At 41.1% G+C, this 21,507-nt stretch overlaps 1 protein-coding gene and 1 pseudogene across 1 annotated transcript in view; one reads left to right on the top strand and one right to left on the bottom strand.

Annotated features, from left to right (window-relative positions):
- UBE2G1 (ubiquitin conjugating enzyme E2 G1) overlaps positions 1-21,507 on the top strand; it is a 101,756-nt gene that overhangs the window by 52,018 nt on the left and 28,231 nt on the right. Inside the window, exon 2 of the mRNA XM_072729968.1 lies at positions 17,929-18,031. Coding sequence (XP_072586069.1) covers positions 17,929-18,031 — 103 coding nt within the window. The remainder of the gene's footprint in view (positions 1-17,928; positions 18,032-21,507) is intronic.
- LOC112925038 (U4 spliceosomal RNA) lies at positions 10,722-10,893 on the bottom strand (annotated as a pseudogene).

Below are 21,507 nucleotides of genomic sequence, written 5' to 3'. Positions count from 1 at the left end.
TCTCTTGCATAGAAACAGTCTTATATGTGGTTGCGGGAAGTGTGATCACAGTCAGACTCCTGTCTTTGGTTTTGTTTGGGCCTGTGCTCCTCTGGGCCCCTTGCTCATGTTTACCTGTGTTTTCACAGGACATCCCGGTTTCTGAGAAGCCGCTTTGGCTTCATGTGGAGATCACTGTACTGTGTGCTTGCTGGTAAAGGTTGTGTTGCTCTCACTCCATTTCTGGCCATGCAGCAGGGTTCTCTCCTTTTGTTGATGTGATGATAATGAGAAAAGAAAAAAGCACCTACAAATAAAATGAATGGTAATTAGAAGAACATCATCTATCAGTACCACTGAGGGAAAGGTTTGAAGAGGAGTTTAAGATGATGGGGGAGGCGTGCCATAATGAATTAATACATATAAGTAAAAAAAAATACACATAAGTAATATGTTAACATAGTGATGTTACTGCTGTCCCCACCCTGTCACACCTATGATTCTCCTCTTGGGAAGAAATCTTGGCCCCGCCTGTTTCTCCCTGCTGCAAGGGAGGAGGACATTGTGGTAGAACCAGGAATCAGCATTGTGTTTAGTATGCATTTGTGATGCAGCATCTTGATTTGTATCACCCATCCTAGATTTTACTTTGTGTGTTGCCTTTTTTTGGTATTTGTTACGTGAATCCACTAACACGTGCAGCAGAAGTACGTTAAAACTCGATCATGTGTTAGTAATCTTTTTTTAAGTAAGCTCTACCCCCAACATGGGGCTTGAACTCTCAACCTTGAGATCAGGCGTTGCAATGCTCCACTGACTGAGTCAGCCAGGCGCCCCTAGTAATTTTTTCCTGTCATTCATTTCTGTGTAGACAAAGCTGTTAATTGACTGGTGTGACTTTTGAGTTTCATGTCTTGCTTAGTCCCGCTAGTGAATAAAAAAAATCAAAACTAAATTATTTTAGTTTGAAAATTATTAAAAACTTTAAAATAATTTAAAAATTATTATAGCTTATATATAAATGTATAATGTGATATAAGTCTTAGACTTATTCCTCTCTTCCCCAATGGACAATTCTATAAATTCCCAAAGAGCCTGTTTTTGTCTAGCATGTTGTATTGATCTGTTTATTCTGATATTCATGTCACTTATTCATGTGACATGAATTATAACTATTATGAAGATTATAAAGCTTCCTGTTTCATTTGAGCCTATTATAACCATGGTATCCAAATCTGACAGCGTGGAAACACTCTGGACCAGAGGGTGGAGGAGGGGTGGGCAGAATGGGTGGGGCGTGGGGGGTCCAGGCATCCAGATACAGAAGGAATAAGCCTCAAAAGTAAAAGGCACAGTGCAAGGAAGATAGTCAGTGATACTGTAGCAGCCTTTAGGGTGACAGGTGCTGGCTACACTGTGGTGAGCATAGAATGAGGTATAGAGAGGCCGAATCATTGTGTTGTACACTGAAACTAATGTAACATTGTCAACTGCGCTCAAATAAAAACATTTATTAAAAAAGAGGGATCCCTGGGTGGCGCAGCGGTTTGGCGCCTGCCTTTGGCCCAGGGCGCGATCCTGGAGACCCGGGATCGAATCCCACGTCAGGCTCCCGGTGCATGGAGCCTGCTTCTGTCTCTGCCTTGTCTCTGCCTCTCTCTCTCTCTCTCTGTGTGTATCCCATGAATAAATAAATAAAATCTTTAAAAAAAAAAAAAAAGCACTCTGGACCAATCCCAGTATAGATGCCAGATCCTCAGTAAGATCTTAGCAAGTTGAAGCCTGCAGAATAGTAAATGACCAGTGGGATTCCACTTAGGGATGTGAAGGTGATTCAGTACTGTTCCTGCTGGTACTGTACATTAATACATTAAAGGAGAAACAGTCCCATGTGATTGTGGGTCAGTAATAACATAATGTATATATTATATATATTATATATTATATTTCAAAAGGCATATTTTATTTGAAAATATGTTTGAAAAATAGTTTGAGGGGATTTCTGGGTGGCTCAGTGGTTTGGCACCTGCCTTTGGCCCAGGGCGTGATCCTGGAGTCCCGGGATCGAGTCCTGTGTCGGGCTCCCGGCATGGAGCCTCCCTCTCCCTCCGCCTGTGTCTCTGCCTCTCTCTCTCTTTCTGTGTGTGTCTATCATAAATAAATAAACGAATGAATGAATGAATGAAAAATAGTTTTAAAAAATTCAACTTTCATTCTCTACATTTTAAAAACCAAACAGCAACAACAAAAAAAGCAATTTAGAGCCATAGGAAAAGAATGAAACTGCTTTAATGTGTAAATAATAGTTGTTGAAAATCAGCAGTAGTTAATATGTAATATTTAAAAATCAGGAATAATAAAAAGGTGTACATCGCTACTGTTGTTTGTATTTTTAATAATGTTCTAGCTGATATAGGAAAATGAGACAAAAAGCAAGAGAGAAATAATGGAAACAAAGTAAAACCAAATGATACGTTATCAAAGACAGATCTCCTTTAAAATTCCAGGAAAATCAACTGAAAGTTAGAAACGAGGACTAAGACGGATTATTTGAATATAATACTTAAAATAGAAAATTTTATTTTTTTTAAAGATTTTATTTATTTATTCATGAGAGACACACAAAGGCAGAGACACAGGCAGAGGGAGAACAGGCTCCCTGAGGGGGAGGACTCAATCCAGTGGACCCCAGGATCATGACCTGAGCCAAAGGCAGGTGCTCAACCACTGAGCTACCCAGATGCCTCTGGAAATTTTACTTAATAAATGAGTTAAGAAAAACGAGCATCTTTATAAAAAAGATAAATGACAAGAACATGTTATTTATTTGTAATTTGTGTATAAAATAAAGCTCACCTCACTAATAATTTGACAGTAAGTTATATTTTTTGCCTACCAAATCAAAATGCAAAATATTGTTTGGAACTGTAGTGAATTTTTTTTTTTTTTTTTTTTTTTTTTTTTTAGCTGTAGTGAATTTAAAACAGATTTAAGGAAGGACTTTACTAAGTAGAATTTAACACATATCCACACTAACATATTTTAACTCTGAGATGCATTCTGCATCTGTATAAACGATTGGTTTAAAAAATACCTGCTTCCGAGTTCTTCATTTATAAGGAAGATCACGAGAGGACATTCTGCTTCAGCGTACCTCTGAGCACTGGGTGGGCTTTGTGCAAAGGTTTCATTGATGACTGAAAACTAAATTTGACCATGCTGGTCATTCAGATTGTTAATGGAGTGACACGTAGGGAGTGATAGGGACGCAGCAAGGGAGTTGCCTTCTCTTGTGTGCTGGTGTCTCAGATGTGTGCGTAGAGGTTGGCTTCCAACTTAAGTGATGAGAGTTTGGGTGCTGTAGCCATCGGGGCCTTGGCTCTGAATCCCACAGCATTCTGTAATGTTGAGCGAGGCAGGGTGGGGCCTGTTACGTGTTCACTGAGTCTTCACCTGATGATGCGTTACTGCATCTCATTTTTTTTTGTGAAATTGTTTCATTCGTCCTGTTTTTTTTTAAAAGATTTATTTATTCATTACACACACACACACACACAGAGAGAGAGAGAGAGAGAGAGAGAAGAGGCGCAGAGCCACAGGCAGAGGGAGAAGCAGACTCCATGCAGGGAGCCCGATATGGGACTCGATTCCAGGTCTCCAGGATCAGGCCCTGGGTGGAAGGCGGCACTAAATCGCTGAGCCACCCCAGCTGCCCATCATTCTTCCTTTTACAGGCAGTGGAATGCAGTTCAGCCAAACACTGGTTAGCAGAGGAAAGACAGCTTCCTTTGCTCTGGTTCCAGCCCCTTCCTGGTTGCCTTCAGAACTACCTGCTCTGTTGCAGATGGTCTGCACCACCTGCCTCGAGCCTTAGTACCTCTTCTTTCTTTCTTTCTTTCTTTCTTTCTTTCTTTCTTTCTTTCTTTCTTTCTTTCTTTCTTTTTACTTCTTTTTATTTTTATAGTATAGTTGAATTCCTTTTTTTCTTTCGGGATCTGCTGTTTTCCCCAATTGGAAATAGTTTACATGTCCGACTCTCCATAGACATTTTATCTGGGCTTTGTGGAATGCTTGTCTTAGGTCGTTACGGGTGCCCAGAAAAGCTAGTAGAGATTTTATTTATTTTATTTTATTTTATTTTATTATTTTATTTTATTTTATTTTATTTTATTTTATATTTTTTAAAGATTTTATTTATTTATTCATATAGACACACACACACACACAGAGGCAGAGACACAGGCAGAGGGAGAAGCAGGCTCCATGCAACAAGCCTGATGTGGGACTCGATCCCAGGTCTCCAGGATCACACCCTGGGCTGCAGGTGGCGCTAAACCGCTGCGCCACCGGGGCTGCCCGCTAGTAGAGATTTTAAAGCACACGTGTGCGCTCACACTGTCTGCTTTTATCTCCTGCATATTTTTGAAAAGACTCACTACCATTAAGTTCTTCCTTTTCCCACTTTGCCTAAAATACGCTTTTCCCAGTCATAAAAACAAGTATTATAGAGAATTTAGGGAAGTTTAGGGGTGTAATTTTTAATAGTTTATTTGGACTCTTTTCTAGGTGCTCTGTAGCCAACTTAGGAGTTTATGTATGCATATAACAAATGACAATAAGACTCTCAGTTCGGATTATTTCAGCTTCTGGGTAGATACTCAGGGGGAGTGAAAAACTTTATAAGGAAATGCTGTTACAGACGAGTCCAAAGCCTAGTAGTGAGTTAGGGCTTGATCACCTTCCCGTCCAGGGTCCACTAATAATTGGCTTTCCAGATCTTGGGGAAAAGATGGATTATTTAATAAAATTCCCTGGAACACCTGACTAGTCCTATTTGAGATAGTTAGATGGGAACTGGATTCGTATCTTTATGTTTACATAAATTATAAAAGGATCATGATAGTTATTAGTGTTTCCAACGTGCTGAGCAGTAGGTTAGACACTGTACACGTGTGAGTATATTCTTCAGACATGAAGTAGACACTGTTATCCTCCTTTTACAGATTTGGAACCTGACTGTTGACAAACTATTAGCCAGTAATTGAAATAAAAGATAAAAAGACCATTAGAAGAAGATAATCAAGTATTTTTTAGTCTGGAGCAGAGGGAGGGGGTATTTCTAAGCATGATGAATGAAGGAACCATGAAGAATATTGACTTTTTTTTAAGTTACATTGCTTGAACTTCTGCTTAGCAGAACACTAAAATTTGCAAAGCTAAAGCAAATAAAAAGTATTTTAAAACAAAATGGCAGTTATCCAGAGCCATAATGTTTAAAAGGCTCAAATCAGTAAGAACCTAAATCACTTAATATAATAAAAAGGGGGCAAAAAATATAAATAGGTAATGCATGTAAAAAATATAAATTATTAGTGCTCAGTGGGAAAAGGATAATACCCAGTGTTAGCAGTGCTGTAGGGAAATAGGTACCTACAGTGTTTTTAGGGATATAAGTTGAAATAAACATTTTATGATTGATGTGAATATTCCTTTGACCATAGTTCAACTAATAGAAGTTTATTTATTTAATTTAATTTTTTTAAAGATTTTATTTATTCACGAGAAACACAGAGAAAAAGAGAGGCAGAGACACAGGTGGAGGGAGAAGCAGGCTCCATGCAGAGAGCCTGACGTGGGACTCGATCTCAGGTTTCCAGGATCAGGCCCTGGGCTGAAGGCAGTGCTAAACTGCTGAGCCACCTGGGCTGCCCCAACTAACAGGAGTTTAGATTTGGGGTATACTTCCTCATAGGTACTAGGACAGCACAAGAATGCTCTATGGCAGTATTATCTATACCTGGAAAAAAAATAGGAGGAACCAAGTATCTAATGTATACGCCATACCTACATGACCACATGGTATAAAGTGATTCCATTTTCTGTACATAAGGGGTGTTGTTCAAAACCAGAATGTGTATAGCAAACTGTTAACAGTGTTTATTTTGGGAGGATGAGAAGGTAGAGTGATTAACTGCTTACATTTTATTTTCCTGTGTTATTTTAGAATGAATGGCCTTTTTTATAATTAAGAAAATAGAAGTAAAAATAAAGTTGAGGGATGCCTGGGTGGTTCAGTGGTTGAGCATCTGCCTTTGGCTCATCAGACTCCCCATGGGAGCCTGCTTCTCCCTCTGCCTATGTCTCTGCCTCTCTGTGTGTTTCTCATGAATAAATAAATAAAATCTTAAAGAATAAAGTTGAAAGAACCCTATCACGCACATAGTAATAACCATCACTGACATTTGACAAACAGCATTTTAGACACTTTGAATGCATATGTGCAGGTGGAAACACAGAGTTATCATATGCATGCGAGTTAAAAATCTTAACTAGATTGCATTTGACTGAAACAAAACACAACAAGCTAAAAGGTGTTATTGGAAACCCGATTGAACCATAGACAGATTCCTGAAAGAGCTGGAGAGTGGATAGGAGAGATTATGGAGGCCTCTGGGTGGTTGTGAGAGAAGGCATTCATTTCTTGGTCACCTGGCCCAGGAACAAACATACACATGTTCTCCTCCTTCCTTGTCTTCCCTTTCCTGATTTTTTTTTTTTGGGGGGGGTGTAAGTTTTATTTTTACATGATCAGGGTTTATAACCTAATTTTAAAAGTTTAGAACCAATCATGGTGCTTTAGTTTGAGTTACGTATTTACATGGGGTCAGTGACTACGCTGGTCTTTTTAGTCTGGCTTTTCTGTTGCATAATTCTTTATTTTGATTCATTTCCCAGCAGTTACTCCAGGCAGTGCCATGTACTTCTGGAGTTCTTAGCTCTTGGTGTTGGGGAACACTTACTGCCCTCGTTCCCTGGCCACCTCTTCTGGTTCCGTATCTGTGGTGCTCCCCTGTCCCTCAGACATGTGGTTGCTCCCTCCTGAAGGGAGTGCTGCAGAGATGACTGGGCCTGCCCTGCCCCGGGCCTGCCCTGCCCCTGCCCTTGCCCTTGCCCTGCCCCTGCCTTGCCCACCCCACCGCTTCTCGGTCACCGCACACGTGCTCTGGTGGCCTGCGTTTGGTGCCATGGTTTTCCTGGCCTGTGTGGTGTGTTATCAGGCTGTGTATTTAGTTAGTATGGGAGAGTTTTATTTATTTGTGGCCTTTTTATTTTCTCATCCGTTTGCGAATACCAGATCTCCCTTTATTGTCTTCACTCCGTTCAAGTGTATAATCGTTTACCTCCTTAACATTAGGACCATGATTTATTTACTAGAGATGCTAAGAAACATTTGTCCTTTCTAATATGACAGTAATCCCTGTCTGTTTTTTCTTATTTTGTTTCTTTTCTAAGTTTTTCTTGCTTGCCTTGAAGGTGTCTGTTGCTTTATAAATAATGCCTTCTTTCAAATCGTTGAAAATTTTTAAAATTTTATTTTTATTTGAGAGAGCACGAGTGAGCACACAAGTGGAGGGCAGAAGCAGACTCCCCACTGAGCAGGGTGCCCGAGTCCTGCAACAATCCCAGGACCCTGAGATGATGATTCCAGCTGAAGGCAAATACTTCACCGACTATGCCACCCTGGTGCCCCTCAGGTCTTTTTTTTTTTTTTTTTAAAGATATATTGCAGTATTTTCTTTGAGACTCTTTATTTGAGTCTTCCTGGATTTTTATATGTGTTATTAGATGGCTTAAGTCAACTTGAACTGAATTGGCATAGAGATTCAAAAACCTCATTATTGTGCTGTGAGATTTTTTTTACTGTGAGTCTCCTGTTGACAGTAACAGGGATGGTAGGGAGCGGTCAGCTTCACTTGGAGGTTGTTGAGACCACAGGTGTAGGTGAATACAAAGCAAATTCCAGGTATTGATAAATTAGAGTAATTTAACCTAGTTTCATTGTACAAAAAAAGGTAGATAAGGAGATAAGGTCTGCTAGATACTGAATAAAACAGAACCTGGTTTTGAGAATTTTATACCCAGAAACCTTAATTTAATTTGAGCAATACTTAAGAAAATCAGGATGTAGGATGTAGTAAAGTGATTGACTCTCACCTGCATTCCTGGCAGTAGGAACAGACTTTCCCTGTTCACCTGCCCTGGGTGGATGGGTGGCTGGGCTGGGATTGTGTGCTGCCACTGCCACTGCTGCAGTCGCTGCGAACAGCCTTTAACTTCTGTATTCCCAGTGATGTGTTTGAAGCTGGAAGGAAAGTTGAGGACCTTGGTTGTGCCCTATTCAGGGGGGGGAGAGGGCAGAAGCCAGCAGAGTCCAACTGGATGTGAGCTTAGAAAATACTATTCTTCGAAAGGAGAAATAAGTACCCTTAGTTGGAAGGGATAGGAGTTGAGCTAGAATGAAGTATGGATACAAAAGGACATTTGGGGGATCCCTGGGTGTGGCTCAGCAGTTTAGCACCGCCTTTGCCCAGGGCGTGATCCTGGAGTCCCGGGATTGAGTCCCGCATTGGGCTCCCTGCGTGGAGCCTGCTTCTCCCTCCTCTGCCTGTATCTATGCCTCTCTGCCTCTCTCTCTCTCTCTCATATAAATAAAATCTTAAAAAAAAAAAAAAAAAAAAAAAAACAACCAAAAACAAAGGACATTCGGCTCCTCCAGATTTATGGAAGGGCAAGAGTGTACCAGGTGTCAGGAGCTAGAGTTCTGTTAGAACCTCTCTTGCTGTTGCTTACTTTTTTCATTTATCTCAATTTTGGCTTCATTTTCTCATACCACCGTTCTCCTTGAGATTTGAACAGCTGCCATGCTTCATGGCACAGCTTCCCCATGGAGTTGGGACTTCCTTTCTTTAATGCCAGTTTGAAAAATCATCCAGAAGATCTCATTCTTCTGGCTTGAGTCTGTATTCATTCACTCATTCTTATGACCCTGCATGTGGGTCTTTGTTGGACAGCTCCTACTGGAACTAAATAGTTGAGTGTGATGTGTTAGATGTAGGGTAGGTAGTATTTCCCCAGACTTCAAAATTCTAAAGAACATTGATTATTCTTTTGGTAACCTGTAGCCCAGTGAGCAGTTTTAAAGGAAGAGCTGTTGTAGGTTTTACCATACTTTACCAAAGAGGGGGATGAGACTCAGAAGGAATGAATATGAGAGAGAGAGAGAAAGAAAGGAGCAAGAAACAACTCGTTCATCATTACAAGGCCAGGGAGTGAGTTGGCATTCACACCCAGGTCTGACTGACATAATACTGTATCATATTGATGAACTAATGGAAGCTTGGAGGAAACAAATGTTTTCTCTATTTATTTGGGTGACTTGGTTTGTGGTGACTTAAATGTTTTAAATTAGTATGGTAATTCTTACAATAAGGTCAAAATTATTTTAATAAACCACCTCGATACTTAGGAGGAGTCATTAGATGGTATCTGGATAAAAGGTTCTGTTTGTTATTTCGAAAGTTCAAAAATAAGCCAGTGTAAAAATAATCACTTACAGAATTGCACCTTCGAGCCAGTTATGTGTTATAGTAACACACTGGACAGGAATGCACATTCCCTGGACCAGGAGGCCACAGCCACCCAGACACAAAGGAAGATCACTGCTTGGCTATAAATATCAGTTTGTATTTGGCTTTGTAGCAGTTAGACTTAATCAACTATTGGTTTTGGCAACGTGTATTTATAGTTAAAGTAGCTTATTTCCTTAAGAGTAAAGTATAAAATGATACATAGTTAGGTCTTTGAATGTTGTTGTTCTAAGACCTCATATTTTTTCTGAGGCTCAATGATAGCGTGTTTTCATGTAATTGATAAAAAATTGTAAAGCATTATTTTTAGAGACATTAGAGTGCCTTTAAAGCATTTTTCTAACTATTTGAGAAAAATTTTAGGCATATAGTAACACCAGAGTAGACTGATTGGTACCTGACTCTCCATGTACTCACCTAGCCTCAGGAATTAGTAGGTTGTGAGCAGTTTTACCATCCCATATGATTTTGAAGCCCATCACAGAGTCATGTATCATTCTTCATTTGCCTGTAAACATTTCAGTATATGTCTCTAAAAAATGGGGATAAAAGACCAGCCTGTTACCATCACCACATTTTTAAAAGCTAATAATTGGTTAATATCATAAATGTTATATTAATAACTTAATATTACCTAATATCTATTTAGCCTTCAGTTTTTTGCATGTGTCATATATATATTTTTTAAACTCTTGAGTTTAGTTCTCTCTTCTGTTCCCCATGTGGTATGTTTATTGAAGCTTTTCCAGGCCCTGCCTTTTAAAATTTCCCTGCAGTGGGGTCTTTGCTGATGGTGTGTGTCCCGTGCTGTGCGTAACCGCATTTCTCTGTGTGTTTCTGAAATTGGTAATTGTGTCTGGGGGCATGGACAGGCTCAGGTTTGTGAGCCAGGTGAGATCAATCACTTCCTGAATGGTGGTTTATCAGGAGATACATAATGACTGGTTGTCTTCCTTTTTTTTTTATTTTTATTTTTTTTAAGGATTTTATTTATTTATTCATGAGAGACAGAGACACAGGCAGAGGGAGAAGCAGGCTCCATGCAGGGAGCCAGACATGGGTCTCGATCCCAGGTCTCCAGGATCACACCCCGGGCTGCAGGCAGTGCTAAACCACTGTGCCACCGGGGCTGCCCTGTCTTCCTTTTTAAAATGCCTGGACCAGAATGACAGTATGACAATGTGTCCATTTTTCATTTTTTAACTGGATTATTTCTATGGAGAGATACCTCATTTGATCAAATTGTAATTACTATTTGATTACTTGGTAGTATAATTTTGTATAGAAAAGGAAGAATAAATCTTGAATCTTATGCCATTTTTAATTGGTTTTCAAAACAACAAAATGGTTTATTAGCATCGATACTCATATTGTCTCATATGTGGCCAGTGGGAACCTCTCTAAGTTGGATGAATCCTTTTCAATTAGCAATAATCACACCTCAGATAAACCTCATTGGCCTATGATACTGCCACTGCACAAAGCTTGGATGGGTCCTTTGAAAAAGACCATAGTATTATTTGACAGCTTCCTTTTGATTTGGCGTGTATGACATGAGCCTAGGACATGTGCTTTCAGAGACCTGTACTTAGCCATTTCTCTGAGTATTCCCTGGTCCCCGTAAGTAGTAAATCCTATCTGGAGCCATATTCTGGGCACTAGTGATGCTTGTTTCTACAGGGCTGGTCATTGTTCCTAGACCTTTCTGTGGACAGAGCACAGAATTTTTTTTTTTTTTAAGATTTTATTTATTTGTTCATGAGAGACACAGAGAGAAGCAGAGACATAGGCAGAGGGAGTAGCAAGCTCCCTGTGGGGAGCCCGATGGCGGGACTTGATCCCAGGACCCCGAGTTCCCACCCTGAGCCAAAGGCAGATGCTCAACTCCTGAGCCACTCAGGCATCCCCAGAGCTTAGATTTTTTAAAGCTTTATCATGAATTCATACTGAAACTTGGATTCAAATTCAGAAGTATAGTTCTTATTTTTCATATGCAGCCCCTATTCCCATTCTCTTTTACTCTTATCTCTCAGTAATGACCTATCGTAAAAGTCTGCTCATGCATTATTGTCCATCATTTATACCTCTCCCTGTTGTCATACTTGTACCTGTACCTATTGTTATTCTTAAGGACATTTCCTTGTCCTTGGTTTGTTTTTTGTTCATTTTTTGTAGACTTACCTGTTATGTTGCAAACAGTGTCTCCTTTGTACGAAGCTTTACTGTTGTGCTGGGTTTAAAATATTTGGTGCAGTACAGTCTGTCGAGCTTTGCTTGTTGGAGGTAGCTTAGGAGGGCCGCCTCCAACCCAAAATTATGTAAGAAAAACAATCCTATATTTTCTTTTCATTAAATTTATTGGTTAGTTTTGTCTTGTAGTCCATCCAGATTTGAATGTATTGGGAGGTATCCCTGTTAACATTTGAATGTTGGTAGGATGTTGAAACATTTTTCTTTGGCCTTTCTCATTAAACACCCATGGGAATTTTTTTTTTTTTTAAGTTTTATTTATTCATCAGAAAGAGAGAGAGAGAGAGAGAGGCAGAGACACAGGCTGAGGGAGAAACAGCCTCCATGCCGGGAGCCCCATGTGGGACTCGATCCCCGGTCTCCAGGATCACACCCTGGGCTGAAGGCGGCGCTAAACTGCTGAGCCACCAGGGCTGCCCGGATTTTTTTTTTTTTTTAAGATTTTATTTATTTATTCATGAGAGAGAGAGAGAAAGAGACAGAGGCAGAGGGAGAAGCAGGCTCCACACAAGGAGCCCGATGTGGGACTCGATACCAGGACTCCAAGATCACGCCCTGGGTCAAAGGCAGGTGTTAAACTGCTGAGCCACCTGGGAATCCCCTACCCATGGGAATTTCATCTACGTGTGGCTACTATACTTTTCCATTTACAGGCCTTAGAAAAAGTTTCCACTTGTATTTTTTCCCCTTACCTTCTTTTTGTCACCTCTGTGTTGCCTAAATGGCTCCTGCCTTTCCATTATTCTGACACTGGTTATGCCTGGGGCCTTCTTGGCTTTCCTTTACTGAACCCAGTGGATTGATTTTAGACCTCCTCTTTCTTGAGTAGTGTGTTTATTATTGTTGGCAACTTTCTCCATTGGCTTCTTTAATATAATTCTCTCTTGGGTTTCCTCCTACTTCTCTTGTCTTCCCATTCTTAGTCACTTTTATGGCCTCTCTTTTTTTTTTTTTAATCCTCAAATATTGGTATCTCTAGAATTCATTCAGTTAGATCTTCTATGTAGGCTTCACACTTATGGCTCATCCTTGATGATGCTATCAATCTTGAGACTTCAGTTCCAACAATATTCTGATTATCCCCCTCCCAAGTTTCTCTCTTTAAGAATTAACAAAAAAACACAGTGTATTTATGCCCATAGGTTTTTAAAACTAAGCCTATCATCAGGAATGCCTGGGTGGCTCAGTTGGTTAAGCATCTGACCTGTGATTTCTGCTCAGGTCATGATCTCAGGGTGGTGAGATGGAGCCCCACGTCAGGCTCTGTGCTGAAGCGTGCATCTTGCTTTAGATGCTCTCTCTTGCCTTCCCTCTGTCCCTCCTCTTCATTCCCGTTCATATTCTCTCTCTTAAAAAAACAAACCGGGGACGCTTGGGTGGCTCAGTGGTTGACAACGCGTCTGCCTTTGGCTCAGGATGTGATCCTGGGGTCCAGGATTGAGTCCTGCATCAGGCTTCCTGCATGAGGCCCGCTTCTCCCACTGCCTATATCTCTGCCTTTCTCTCTCTCGTTTCTCTCATGAATAAATAAAATCTTAAAACAAAACAAAACAAAACAAAAACAAAACTGTTAGACCCATCATCGTTTCTTTTTGTCACCCCTCAAATGAACACATCTTCCTGATGCTGGTGGGCCGGATCCCCGGCTGCACAGGATAGAAATAAAATGTGAGCCAGCAGGAGGTAAAAGCGGAGTTTATTGAAGGGCTAGAGAGAGTACAGGTGTGGACAGTGTCTGGGAGACTTAGGAAAGGAGAGTCCCGTCCTCTGGGCCTAGGGTTTTTTATTGAGGATTGTGGTCCAGTGTATATGACCTCAGGCATCCAGTAACAGGCTTGACAAAGAGGAGAGTCCAGGTGATACTCCTTGGAGCCAGGGAGCTTGGTGTTCAGTAGTCCTGCCTGCAGTCAGGAACATGCATATGGTGGCTTCGTCCAGTCTTTCTTACCTGGTCATTCCTTAGACGTGGTCTGACTCCTTGTCCCTTGCAAGGAGGACGCACGCTGTCTGTTTTCTGAAGCCTGTGTGAAGTGGGGGTGCAGGTCCCAGCAAGAATAGAAGCAGGAAAAGGAGCAGAAAGCAGAGTTGCATGGGGTCCTCGGTTCCCTATTTCATGCCCGTAAGTCTCATTTCTGAGAAGGAACAGACTTCTGCTCTGTTGCTCTGCAGAGAAACCTGTTTATTTTTGAAAATTGATATAAAATTAAAATGACATCTGTTTTCAGGTGGACAGTTCAGTTGTATTGAGTGTATTCACGGTTTTGTACAAACCACTGTCTTTTCAGTTCCTAACCATTTTCCATCACCCCACAGACACCCACTGTGTCCGTTTCCCCTTCCCCCCATCCATTGGCAACTCTGCTCTGCTTTCCATCTCCACGGACTCACCTTTTCTGGACGTGTCCTATAAATGGAGTCCTACAATATATGACCTTAGGTGTCTGGTTTCTTTCACTGAGCCTGGTGATTCTGAGGTTCATCTAGGTTGTAGCATATGTCAGTATTTCATTCCTTTTAGTTGTCAAGTATTCCATTGTACACACACCAGAATTTGTTCTTCCATGGACGTTTGGGTTTTTCCACCTGTGACTATCATGAATAATGGTGACACATAATCATTTTTGTGAAACTTGTATGTGGACAGATGTCTTTGTTTCTCATGGGTAGATACTTAAGAGTGAACTAGTGGGTATTTGGTAACTTTGTGTTTAACTTTTGGAGGAATTCTGTGTCATTTTAGACTTGTTATTTTAACCTGCACATCACCAAGTTTAGTTGGTTGATTTTTTTTTATCCTAAATGTCCCTGTTCCCTGCCATTATTCCCACTGGCATCTACTAAAGGTACACTTTCCAGGATTACCTTTAAGGCTTCCTTTTTCTTTGGTTTTTGTCATCATTACAGCTGTATTCTCTGTCATCTTTTATGCTCTGCAAGATTTGTTTTTGGAAATGTAAATCTCATGGTCACCTCATTGTTTTAAAAACAAAACACCAACCCTCAGAGGCTTGTCATTGTCCCATGGATACAGGGCTTCTGACCTTCTGTCTGCCCTGGGCTGCATACCCTCCTTTGTTCCAGCCAGCTCTGATCCCTGTTTCAGGTTTCTGTATAGGCTCCTCTGTCTAAGCCTTGCAGCAACCACCCAGATCCTTTGTCTTATTTCAGAGGTCTCCTCTGATTTTAGAACCCCTTTCCTGTCTCTTGAGGATGCTCATGTGCCCCTCCAAATCACTGCACTGGGTACTTCCATGGGAATCGGGGTGTCATGCAGAAGTATAATTGGGAACTTAGCAGAAGTATAATTATTGGGAACTTAGCAGAAGTATAATTACTGGGAGCTTAGCTGAAGTCAAAAAATGATTATTTGGAAAAAAAAATGATAATTTGGTAAATTATTTAGGTAAGGCCTCATGAAAACAAGAAGCGTTTGTGAAGGTGTGGTATCACTCTGCCACCACAGGTGGGTGGAACCTGCTGAATACCTGTGAGTCTAGGCCTTGGGATCCCCTGCTGGGGGCAGAAGTCACAACAAAAGTGAGATATTGGATATCTTCAGTGTTGCTTTTGCATTACCTACAAGCAGTAGATGTGATCACTCCTGTAGAAGAAAAGCATGGAGGGAATGTGCAGAAGAATTTTGGGAATTATGATGCATTAACAAGAGTGAGAAGCAGTCATGTACTTTATGGGACATGTGAGGAAATTCCCAAGGGTAATTTTGACCATATGTGCTACTTTCAGGGCTAACCCACCTCCATTTATAAAACTCCACTGGACTTCTGATGGAAAATGCAGCGGGAAGATGATTTCTGGATAAATGATAGAATCTCCACAGGTCTTGAATACAATGTTGAAGAAAATGATCTGAGAAATATGATCATGTTCATCTAGAAAAAGAGCATGAGTGCCCTTAGTGTATGGTCTGTGCTGTACCCTACCCTGTGGACCGTGACATGGGTCTTAGGGTGCCCCCCCCCCCCCCCCGAGCTGGCATGAGCGTTCACATGCAGAAGCAAATGCAGTTCCTAGCTTCATGTCTTTCCATCCTCAGTATCCTCTTAAAAATATCTTAGACTTGCCATTTATTTGAAAGATTTTATTTATTCATGAGAGACACAGAGGGAGAGAGAGGCAGAGACACAGAGGGAGAAGCAGGCTATCCCCGGGGGGCAGAGGGGAGCGATGTGGAACTTGATCCCAGGACCCCCGAGGTCACAACCTGAGCCAAAGGCAGATACCCAACCACTGAGCCCCCAGGTATCCCTGACTCGCTATTTAAAAGTAAAAATACATTTCTTGCCCTTTGAAATACAGTCTTGATTTAAAACGTTAGATAAGTCTACTATGCCTTTTAGGCGAAAACTTAGACTTTTGTTTATTTATTTATTTATTTGTTTTTTTTTTTTTTTTTTGAAAACTCAGACTTTTAAAAAAACCTCTCAAATATTGAGAAAAGACATTTGTATTTAAATATAAATAGAATTTAACTTTAGGCTCGGTGTTTCACTGGCATGTTGGGGTGTTAAATTCTAGTTGTTGAAATAGCACCACCTTCTTATTCCTCAAAAATTAAGATCTTCTGGGTTGGTAACACACTCTGTTCGGTCCTCTGTAAAAGCACTCTGGGTTGTATTACACTCACTTGTGTCCTTAGACTGAGCTCTTTGAGCCTGACGGCAGAAGCGTGAGACTCACACCCTTGTTCAGGCCCCAAGTGTGCGGTCCCCACTTCTCACTTGGAGCCAGTTGGTGCTACTGTTTGAGCTCCTTGTGGTTTTTTTTTATATACAGGGTGTATATATATTTTCTATCATAGTGTTGATGGCTTTACAGGTGTGTACGTATATTAATATATATCAAGTTTTATTTAAGTATATTAATATATATCAAGTTTTATTTAAATATGTGCGATTCACTGAAGGTCAATTGTACTTCATTAAACAGCTGTTTAAAAAAATCTGTTCATAATACCCACTATCAGTAGGTCATTCTTTTTTTTTTTTTTTTTTTTTAAAGATTTTATTTATTCATGATAGAGAGGCAGAGACACAGGCAGAGGGAGAAGCAGGCTCCACACAGGGAGCCCGACACGGGACTCGATCCTGGGACTCCAGGATTGTGTCCTGGGCCAAAGGCAGGCGCTAAACCGCTGAGCCACCCAGGGATCCCCAGTAGGTCATTCTTAAGCCTTGTTGGCCTGTGCGCCCCCACCTCACTAGTACTTTGCTTCCATCATCCTCTGTCCACTCCATAGCACTGTCTCTCTGGAAGGGGGGAAGCTCATGATGCCACTGCTGTTGCTGTAGGCTCCAGCTATTCTTCTTTTTAAAATATATTGATTGGGATCCCTGGGTGGCGCAGCGGTTTGGCGCCTGCCTTTGGCCCAGGGCGCGATCCTGGAGACCCGGGATCGAATCCCACGTCCGGCTCCCGGTGCATGGAGCCTGCTTCTCCCTCTGCCTGTGTCTCTGCCTCTCTCTCTCTCTCTCTCTGTGTGTGACTATCATAAATAAATAAATTAATTTAAAAAAAAAAATAAAAAATAAAATATATTGATTGACTTAAGTAATCTCTACACCCCATGTGGGGCTGGAACTCAGGACCCTGGGATCAATAGTCACACTCTCCTGATTGAGCCAGCCAGGTACCCATCTGGCTGTTATTCTTAAGCCATCCCATATGCCGGAAGCGTGCCTGGCAAAGGGGTCAACACACATGGGTGGGCGAGACGCGAGGAGTCTTTGCTCCCTCTGTGCTGAGTCTGAGGAATCATGCATGAACACCGGCTGTGGATTTGTCCCCCTGGGGCTACAGAGGGCTCGGTAGATAGACACACATTAGTATCAGTGAAGGCTGGGTGAGCTCCGCAAACTCCAACAGAAGGTATTAGGTCCTCTCGTGGTGCTTTTTAAAGTGTCCGCCAGAGCACAGTCTAAGAATTAAGAATGCCTGGGCATGCTGGCTTCCCTCACCTGTGGGCCACAGGCTCTGAGGGGCTGGGCCTGATGGCCGTGTGTCAGGATGTGTCCACCACGGAGGTCCCCCCAGAATGCTGAGAGCCTGCTGGAAACCACGGTGGACGTATGAGGGGCCAGGTGACCCTCTTTACAGAAATGCAAGTATTTGGCCGTCTGGTAGCATTTTGCTAATGGACCCCAGTATATCTGCTGAAAGGTTTGGAATTTATACTATGTATATTCATATTCTGTAATTTATCTGTTGGGTGAAAATTTTATGCCTAAAAGTTCTAATTTTTTCCCCCCCACAGAACTCAACAAAAATCCTGTGGAAGGCTTTTCAGCAGGTTTGATAGATGACAATGATCTTTACCGGTGGGAAGTCCTCATCATTGGTCCTCCTGACACACTTTAGTAAGTACCATGGAACTGATACTACAGTGGCTCTCATCATTAATTGAAATCTAAACTGCTTTGGCAAACTGAAGTGAAATTATCTTTTAAAGCAGTTGAAATGGCTTTGTTTAGGTGAAATTGTTTGTACTAAATGATCATGTCTAGGGTTTTTGTGTTCCGCTTGAAATTCTAGTGTCTAAAACCTGTTGCGCCGAGACACTTGCACCCCAATGTTTATAGCAGCAATGTCCACAATAGCCAAATTGTGGAAGGAGCCTCGGTGTCCATCAAAAGATGAATGGATAAAGAATATGTGGTATATGTATGGAATATTACTCAGCCATTAGAAATGACAAATACCCACTATTTGCTTTGATGAGGGACCTGGAGGGTATTATGCTGAGTGAAATAAGTCAGTCAGAAAAGGACAAATATTATATGGTCTCATTTATTTGGGGAATATAAAAATTAGTGAAAGGGAATAAAAGGAAAGGAGAGAAAATGAGTGAAAATATCAGTGAGGGTGACAAAACATGAGAGACACCTAACTCGGAAATGAACAAGGGGTAGTGGAAGGGGAAGTGGGCGGGGGGTTGGGGTGACTGAGTGATGGGCAATGAGGGGGGCACTTGGCAGGATGAGCACTGGGTGTTATGCTATATGTTGGCAAATTGAACTCCAATAAAAAATTTAAAAAAAATGTTGCTTTCTTAAATATATAATAGTTTCAGAAACTCCGATATTCTTAATACCTGGAATAAATTTATTACAGAAAAGCTATTTTTAAGGTGAAATATATATATTTTATATGAAAAAAATATATATATAGGTCCTCCTGACGCACTTTAGTAAGTACCATGGAAAGCTATTTTTAAGGTGAAATATATATACTTTATATGAAAAAAAATATATATATAGGTCCTCCTGACACACTTTAGTAAGTACCATGGAAAGCTATTTTTAAGGTGAAATATATATACTTTATATATATACTCTATGTATTTATATATATATAAATAATGTATTTGTTACTTGTTCCTTGGATATTGGATTCATTTTGGCAGGATCGGGGGGAGAAGAAAATTCTTGATTGAAATGTTTCTCCCTCTTCCCTACACTTGTACTGTAGTGTGCCTTCACCCCCAAAGGGAACATTGTGATTTCAAAGATAAGTCTTTACCTTTCTTAGCACGTTATCAGTTTACTTAAAGCATAGTATTACATCTGGCAGATGTTCATGCAGAACAGTTTATGTGGCAGTGTCTTCAGACTGGAGAGAACTTGCCAAGATCATGAGTGTTAGTGCTGCTTTAATTGGGTCCCCACAGAACACTGCCCAGAACCAAGGTGTTCTGACCCTTGAACTAATAGTGAGCTAATGTTTACCTTTTCCCAGGTCATAAAAGTGATTGTTACAGCTAATCAATTAATCGTTGTTAACTGATGTGAAGTTAGACAGCAGAATGTAGTGGTATCAAAGAGCAAGGGAAAAAGAGAGATGGGATTTCTTAAATATTTTGTCCTACCTTTTAGATTCAAAGACCACAGTCTTATTTTCTGCTCTGAATGTTTGCAGACTATCTTAAACTTACTAATAGTCTGTGTTCTGTAAGATGGATTGTTAGTGATGAATGTAAGTTCCGTACTGTTTATATAAGTTGAGGTTTTGGAACAAAACGCAGTGACCTTCTTAGAGCCAAACACCCAAGGGACAGAGGGCAGATCTGTATCTTGACTTTCTTGGGGACTACACTTCCTTGCTCAGCTGTGGTCCTCGACGCTATGCAGGCAAGGATTTGGATACAGTGGTTTCATTTTAGGTGTTAAAAGATGCCCCCCCCCCCCCGTAAAATACCTGATGGAGAAGAAAATTCAGGCTACTAGTTACCAGGGCAGGCTGGCACGGGACATACAGGGTGAGCTGTGGTGTGGGCTTTGGGTTTTCTGTCGTTTGGAAAAGTGATTCACGTTTTGTCACGATTGTTTCCAATCAGAGTTTTTGCTCACGTATTTCTCAGTGCTGTGTGTGTATTGGTGATTGCTGCAAATTCCATGCAAACATGGAATGGTCATTCCGTGGTGTTAGTTTGGGTAGGTAACAGTAGCTGTTGAAAACCATCTTTGAGGTACCCCCTCACCTTCATATTATTTAAAAGCAAATTTCTTATTAAATTTTGCATGTAAAAACCATACATATAACCTGGTTTATAAGCCTGATGAAGTCCAGGTTTTCAAGCTAAACACATGACATGAAGCTTTACTTGGGAAACACAGTGACGTTCTAGTGGCAGAGTCTTGTTACTCTTCCAGTTGATGGGAGGTAACAGGAAGGATTCTTCTAAACTGGTGTCTGTAGAGAAGATTAGTTAGGCTTCCAGGCATGAGCTCCATTTCTCGGGACCTCGTAGAGCTCTCACACTTCCTCGTGCAGTGCTGGCACGTGTCTCTAAAGACTACTAGCTGCTTCTTATGTATAACATGTACCTTCGGCTTCACCAGAGAGAACCACTTTTTAATAATCGCTGTACTGATTAATAGCCCATTCTTTCCATCAATTAAAAACTTATTTCAGTCTTCAGTATACGTTTAAAAAGTGCTAGCTGCTGGTCTGAGATATGGGTAGCAGAAGCCTTTGTGGCAGCTCCTCTGGAGTGTAGACGTCCTGAGGAGACAGCTGGAGGCCTCCGTGCACAGTCCTTCCTGATGGGACAGCTGTGCCACACACGCATGATGAGCATCCTGTGAGTAATGAGGCATTATGCCTTTGACAGACATCATAATAACCATCCTGAATAACCTGGATAGAATTCCTTCTTGTTAAAAATCTTTTCTAAGATTCATGTGCTGAAAGTTATGGTATTGTTTTTTTAAGGCTCTCAAAAAAAAAAAAAAAAGAGGTTTACTGAGCCTAGGCCATCCCTTTGGCAATTTCCTATTTAGAACAGTTGCAAAAATAAAGCATTACACTGGTGTTTACATTGCTCCTTCATCTAGTCCTCAGATGTTTTCGAGCACTCTTATGTTAGATTCTGGGAACACGACCTTGGTTAAACGCAGCATTCCTGCTTGCAGAGTGGTTACCGTATAGTCGGCAGAACAGATCACCACATGGTCACTTACCACACTGGGTAACGGCCACGGTGTTAGGGCAGCTCACTGAGGGTGTGGCCGGTTTGGGGCACCAGAACTTTCCCCAGAGGAAGCTGTATCTCAAGTGGGAACTGAAGAGTGAGGTAGTAGGCTTTTTTGGCTACAGGCAACCGAAATCTGACCATGACTGGCTTAGAGAATAAGAATTTGTTGTCCTGCACTGTTATCAAAATGGTTAGAGCAGTTTTGAGACATGTGAGCATTTCAGAACATCACCTGAAGGAAGAAGAGAGGCTAGGTTTTTCTTAGTTTTATGTGTTTTAGACACAATCTAGAGACTTTCCCGTGGGAGCTCTCCAGCTGTCAGAGTGGAGTCACCTGCTCATTTTTACCCAGTAGCTGGT

The sequence above is a fragment of the Vulpes vulpes genome, chromosome 12 (genome assembly GCF_048418805.1).
Source record: "Vulpes vulpes isolate BD-2025 chromosome 12, VulVul3, whole genome shotgun sequence".
NCBI lineage: Eukaryota > Metazoa > Chordata > Mammalia > Carnivora > Canidae > Vulpes > Vulpes vulpes.
Note: the sequence above shows the minus strand (reverse complement) of the source record. Positions and strands in the feature narration are given on the sequence as shown.